The following is a 6,163-nucleotide window of genomic DNA, read 5'->3' as shown; positions in this document are numbered from 1 at the left end:
GCTCCTGCTGGCGTGCAGGGTGCTGGGCTGCGCCTCCCCACTGCAGCTGGCCAGCTCGCTGGAGGAGGAGAAGGAGGAGTTGGTGGAGAGGCTGGCTGGGGCAGCAGGGCTTTCGCTGGAGGAGACACTGGCCAGCGGCGTGTCAGTGCTAGAGGTCTTGGTGGCCGCCGGTGCGTGGACAGTTGGTTCGGAGGAGCTTTTGGGCACCGAGGCTTCATCAGTGTCGCCCAGCACCTTGGCTGAACTCTCAGAGTTGATGCTCTCGAGGCTGAGGGCTGGAGATGGGGTGGAGGATGATGGCTCAGAGTGTGACAGCCTGGAGATGGGGTGGTGGGCTGCAAAGCAAAGGGAGAGCTCAGGGACGAAGCAGGAGGCAGCCAGGAGAGAAGGGGAGAGTGGTATATACTGGGGGCAGTCGCAAGTGCAAAGGGAACCAGTGTCTGTCTCTCTTCAGAGAGGACAGATACGACCCTCCAGTGAAAAGATCTTGCCTGCAAATGCTGTACTCTAGTGGGTAGAGAGGACATGGCTAACACAAGTCCCAGCACAACCATCACTGTGTAAAGGCCTGGCTTGCCAGGGTGATGCAGAGGTGCCTGGGAAGGGGGGGGCCTCCAAGGGGCTACACAGGAGTTGGGGAAGAAGAATAAGGGAGTAGGGGGAAGCTCACCTAGTGGGGAAGCACTGGGGGCTCGAGGAGCTGGCCGCTTCTTCATCTTCGGGCTGCTGGTGGGAGTGATGCCGTACCAGGGGTGGAGAGGCTTGGCAGCAGTCTCACTCTGCTCCTGCTCAGGCGTGCTCCTCTGGGTGGCAGCGCTCTCCTCTTCCTCCTCATCCTCCTCCTCAAAGGGGTTGTACGGTTTGGGCTCTGTGGTGTCAGACCTGCTCTCCTCGCTCCTGGCTTTCCCCACCTCCTCCCCAACTTCCTCCTCTGAAGTCCTGCTCGGAGTCTCGTGGCCGCTGCCCGGGGGAGGAGGGGGAGCCGGCTTCTTCTTGGGCTCTGCTTGCACTAAGGCCATCCATGGTGGGTCCTTGGCTCTCGCAGCAGCTCCAGCCCTGGGAGAAGAAAGAAAGAGAGACAGAGGTGGCAGGGAGCAGAGACAAGCTGGGAGAGTAAGACACAGGAGAGGACTTGGCCCTCAGGGTAAAGGATGGATGGAGTAGGATGTCTCCCATGCAGAAGCAGCTTTCTCATCCAGGGGTGGCTCTAGTCTTCCCCAGACATAAAGTGTCTCATTCTCTGCGGGCAAACCTATGGGCCTGAGGGAAGCACAGCCTGCCTGACTCGCCCGCTGGGCCCAGCGTTTTGGTTTCTGAATATTACAGCTTCCATCTGCTAAGCAGCGGTAAAGCTGAGCTTTATGGGCACAGCTGTTCTCCCCTCCCCAACACCTTTCCCACACCCAGCTGTGCTCCCCAGGCTGTGCATGGAGGGGGAGTTGAGACCAGATACCTGCCCTCTGTGGTCACGCTCCCTTCCTGTACTTCAGAGGGCTGTTTGTCACCTTATCATCCGATCACCTCAGGGACAGACCCCTCCTTACTAACTCCTGCAGCTGGAAGTGTCGTTGCTCCTCTGGGGGCACAGCTCACAGCAAGCCTGCAGCACGGCTCAGTGAATCACTGCTCACCAGGAAAGCGGCCGTCACTTGCCGCACACACCCGCTCCTCGGCCATTGCAAATGTGGGGTGCTTGTGCAACCTCTGTCCCAAGAGCAGGCAAGAACGAACCAATGCCAGCAGGCTCCTGGATAAAAGCCCAGGAGGTATAAAGGTTGCAGCAGCCAGGCACCCACAACGTCCCTGCACTGGACCTTTCCTGGGACAAACCCTCCACAAGGCAGACAAGTGTCCCCTTCTCAGCACCCACAAGCACTTGGCAGTCTGCATGCGCCACAGGAACGCCCTTCTGAAGCCCCCAAACTCTTTACAAACCCTAAGGGACAGAGACCCTGGGAAGTATGGGCAAACATCATCAGCCTGACTGTACTGGGCTGGCACCCATCAGGGAAGGGACTTGAGCATGGCCTGCATCCTCCCAAGAGCAGGGTCTGATGGAGGTAGGAGAGGAGACCACAGCTGAGCCATTCCCACAGCCCCACCTTGCTATGGGCTTTGCAGGTGACCTGCGAACAGAAGGACGTACCGATCAGAGGAGCAGGGTCTCCCTCGGGGTTTTGGGACAGGGGGGCTGGGTTCAGGTGCCCTACCTAGAAAGACACAGGGTCAGACTGTCACAACACCAAAAGGACATGAAGAAAGAGGTTAAATCAACACGAGGCACCTCTTACGCATCTCCCTGCGGGAGGCTGGCTGTTCCCAGCTCCCTTCTTCTCTCTGAAGACCTCATGGCATTTCTCCCACAGTCGGTGCAGTCAACTCCAAACATCCCCCTTGCCTTTTTCTCCCCACCTCACCCCTGGAGCTGCACGTGGAGAACTGACATGCCCCTCTGTCCCCACACCTGTGAACTGCTCTAGCACTGCCACCTTCCCTCCATGCTGGCAACACCCCTGGAGAGCTCTGGAGAAATACAAAGGAGCAGGCAGGCGTGAAACTTAGCGCTGCTCTCTTCACTATGGGAACGGCTGGCAGATGAAGGCTCAGCGTCCGAGCCCGAGATTTATTTGGAGGCAGAAGGGCGCCAGGCTGCAGAGAAGGAACGAAACTCATCCAACCTGCAGCCGACCACCTCAGCTGCTGCGGAGGTGCAGGGTAACCCCTGCCGCCACTGTGCTCCCTTACCGTTCACCATGCCAGGGCCACACTCGCTGCCGTCGCCCTGGAGAGTGGACCTGGGCCGGGGGACAGGGTGAGAGGTCGGAGGGGAGAGGGCCGACGCATCAGTGGCCCTCCTTGGGGCAGGGGTGGGTCGCATGTCTCTGAGCCGTCCGTCCAGTGAGCTGGCTTTGTCCTGGGTGAGCACCGTGGGCTTGCTGGGAAGGGGAGGTCTGGGGGGAGTTTGGGAGACAGGCAGCCCGCTGCCTGCATGGGCAGGGGGCATCGCTGTCTCTGCTTTGCTAGGCATGCTGTCCTTCTCTGTTGGGCTGGCTGGCCCCTCTGCAGACATATGGGTCTCTGCCATGCTCTCCAAGGAGTCACCGTCGTCCTTCCCCACCTCCGCTCCTGCGGGGAGGACGTCCTCTCCCATGCTGCCAGCCCCAGTTTCAGTTCTTAGCTCTGGCGACTGTCGGTCTGGGCTGGGCCTCCTCTCCGCCTTTCCGCTCACGGCCAATTTACCACGATGCTGCGTGCAAATGAAAGTCCCTGCCTCTGACCCAGGCTTGTATGACCCCGGGAGCAGCGTGCTGGAGCACTCCTTACACCTGCCAACGAGAAGAGAGAGCCCCGTGAGATGGGGGATGCCATCCTGCCCCCAAGAAAGACAACGCAGCTGGGAGATCATTGCAAGGCCATGGAGTTAGTTCCCACCCCTGCTACTAAATCCATGCGGAAGTCATTCGGGAAAGGAGAGGAACAGAGGAACATCACCACACCACTGTGTGAACCCATGGGGAGTTCACAACTCAAATACTGCACGCATTTGGGTTCCTCCTTTAACTCGGAAAGGATTTAATAGATGTGGAAGGGCAACAGTTGGTATTGGGATACGGCACAGTTTCCAGACCTGGAAAAGTAGAAACCCATAGTTTTCCCAGAAAAGATGCAGCTCTGCGGGACAGGAGAGAGAGCTACAAGATCACAGGTGGCCCTGGGAGGGGGAGAGGGATCAACCATTCACAGACATGAAACAGGGAGTATCAACTGGGATTAGGGAGCAGCTGCTTCAGAACTGGCACAGGGAGGCTCCAGGCTGCCTTGTGGGGGCCAAGGGTCTAGGCCAGACACATTTGTGGGGGGACAAAAATACCACCACTAGCTCCCCCCAGCCCAACTCCAAGTATTAAATAAAACGACACCACTTCCAACTCAGGAAATCCCTACGCTGGAGGCTTGAAGAGTAGTCAGAGAAACAGCATACAAGCCTAGCCTGGTCTCATGCTCACCCTCGCTGGTGCTGACCATGGCCCCCACCAGGGTCACGGCATTTGGCTGGAAGGACGAGGGAATGACGCAGTAGGGCCGTTATTACACTCTGCCTTGCCTATGGAAACTGGGGTAATAGCTTCCCTGTCCTTCACTGTCTGCCACATCTCCTTGGATCATCCACTCTTGCCCCACTGAGCCTTTGAATCCTCCCTAATGAAGCCCTCCAGGCGCAAGTGTAATACACAGCACTGGCAACCAAGTCAGCCCTTTTCCACCTGGGAAGGGAGGCGGATAGCATACATGAAAGAGAGCCAAGGGCAAGGGGCTGATCAAGCACTCCCATGAAAACCAAGCTTGTTCCTTCTTGTCTGAATACCTGGCACTTGCAGCAGCTGGCTGCCCTACACTGCAAGCAGATAATTTTGGTGAGGAATTCTGCTCTAGGTGTCCAGTTGACTGGGATTTCCTTTGAAATGTAGAGCAGAAGCGTGAGGACACAGGGGCTGTAGAGAGAAGGGGTATGATGAAATGAAGACGTGGCAAGTTTGGACAAGGGGAGAAAGAGGCTTGTTTTGGTTTTACCTCCGTCAACCCACAGAAAACGCTGCCACAGGACATTCCCGACCAAACAGTGCCCATGAATCAGCGGGGGGCGGGGGGAAGACAAGAAAAGCGTAAAGAGGCAAAACACTTCAGATAAAATTACAGGGATCTAACTGCTCAGTCTGAAGGGCCATGAGCTGTGCCAAGGCAGACACGGCACCTCTCCTATTCCTGGCCCATGACCAATGCTGCACCTGCACCCCAAAGCTCCTGCTTTTGCCCCAGCTGCAGATGGGAAGCTCGATGGGCCCCAGCCCAGCTCCCCTTCTGTGACGCTGTTTCTATGACACATCCCCAGCTGGCTTAGGCAGGAACTGTTTATACAGGTGAATGAGGCCTCCTGTATCTTCCCAGTGGCTCAATATTCCTGTCCTCAGATGCCAGCTGCCCACTTGCCAGCTCTTGTCCTGTGGCCCACAGGAGAGATCTCATCCCTTCATCATCAGAGCAGGGAAAGCAAAGTGAAATGACTTCACAGGTGCTGCAGGTAAGGACCTGCACCCAGGGAGTAACCACAGAGCTGCTGACGTCTAATCCCTCATTCCTCGGTTTGGTAACAGTCTGCAGCTCTCCACATGCTCCCCTGAGAGCTCAGCACCACCCCAGGCAGCGTGGGAGCCTGTATATCCAGTTGAGGATGTGGAGTGTAGGTGGAAGGAGGTCTGTAGGATGATGTCCTGGCTTAGACCTCATCAGGAGGTGGTGCTGGGGGTTCTGGGTAGGCAGGTGGTAAAGAGGCAGAGCATCCTGGTTTATGGAGGTGGGAGAAGCACAAGGGGCTGAGATCCCAAGTCGGTGAAGTGAGAAAGCACAAAAGAGCAGGGAAGGCAGGGAGTAGGGGAGGCAAGCAGCATAGGACTGGACACAAGGGGCTAGTCAGACCTCTGGGATAGGAGGCTTGCAGGCAAACTGCCTCTATGGTATCATTTCGGGCACTGTCATCGATGCTCCATGTGGCCCAAGGACACAGACACACAAAGACGGGGTGCAGCTGGCCGCAGACCTCGTTTGCCGAGGAGAGCGTCTGCCCCACCAGGCCGGGCCACAACATACCTAAAGCACTGGCGGTGGTAGAGCTTGCCCTCGGCCAGGTAGCGCTGGACCAGATGGACGTGCTGCTGGCAGGCTGCACAGGTACTGCTGAGCGTGGTGCGCTGGGACCGCTCCAACGGGTCCGAGGGGGCATCGTCCTGAGACACAACGCACGGGGATCTCAGGATGGGGGCCACGAGCTGCTCCCCAGCCCATGGCTTCTCCAGAGCAGCTGCTCCCTGTGCAAGGCCCATCGCTGAGTGCCTGTGGCACAACTCAAGGGCTGACTACGCACAGAACAGCTGCCCCCGAGTCCAGGCACAGGTAGGCTGCCTCTTCCCAAATTAAAAGGGGCCACTCCAAAAGGTGCCTTGCCCCTATCTAGGACTGAAGGGCTGTGGAAGGGAGTAATCTAAACCCCAGGTAGCAGGGACCTGCAAGAGGAACCCCCTCTCTTTGGAAAATGTGCCATCCCAAACACCTGCTAAAACCTGAAATAAAGGGCCAAGAAAGAAAAAGGCATCTTTTCTGCTATTCT

The 6,163-nt window shown here is 57.4% G+C and overlaps 1 protein-coding gene across 1 annotated transcript in view; it reads right to left on the bottom strand.

Moving 5' to 3' along the window:
- Positions 1 to 6,163, bottom strand: part of MICALL1 (MICAL-like 1) — an 18,982-nt gene that overhangs the window by 3,689 nt on the left and 9,130 nt on the right. Inside the window, exons 6-11 of the mRNA XM_009576710.1 lie at positions 5,647 to 5,843; positions 2,746 to 3,326; positions 2,147 to 2,206; positions 1,898 to 1,952; positions 671 to 1,056; positions 1 to 335 (exon numbers count right to left, since the gene is read on the bottom strand). The exon at positions 1 to 335 is cut by the window's left edge and continues 150 nt beyond it. Of these exons, the coding sequence (XP_009575005.1) occupies positions 1 to 335; positions 671 to 1,056; positions 1,898 to 1,952; positions 2,147 to 2,206; positions 2,746 to 3,326; positions 5,647 to 5,843 (1,614 nt within the window). The remainder of the gene's footprint in view (positions 336 to 670; positions 1,057 to 1,897; positions 1,953 to 2,146; positions 2,207 to 2,745; positions 3,327 to 5,646; positions 5,844 to 6,163) is intronic.

This window comes from Fulmarus glacialis, unplaced genomic scaffold (genome assembly GCF_000690835.1).
Source record: "Fulmarus glacialis isolate BGI_N327 unplaced genomic scaffold, ASM69083v1 scaffold23194, whole genome shotgun sequence".
Taxonomy (NCBI): Eukaryota; Metazoa; Chordata; class Aves; order Procellariiformes; family Procellariidae; genus Fulmarus; species Fulmarus glacialis.
This window is presented reverse-complemented; position numbering and strand designations above follow the sequence as displayed.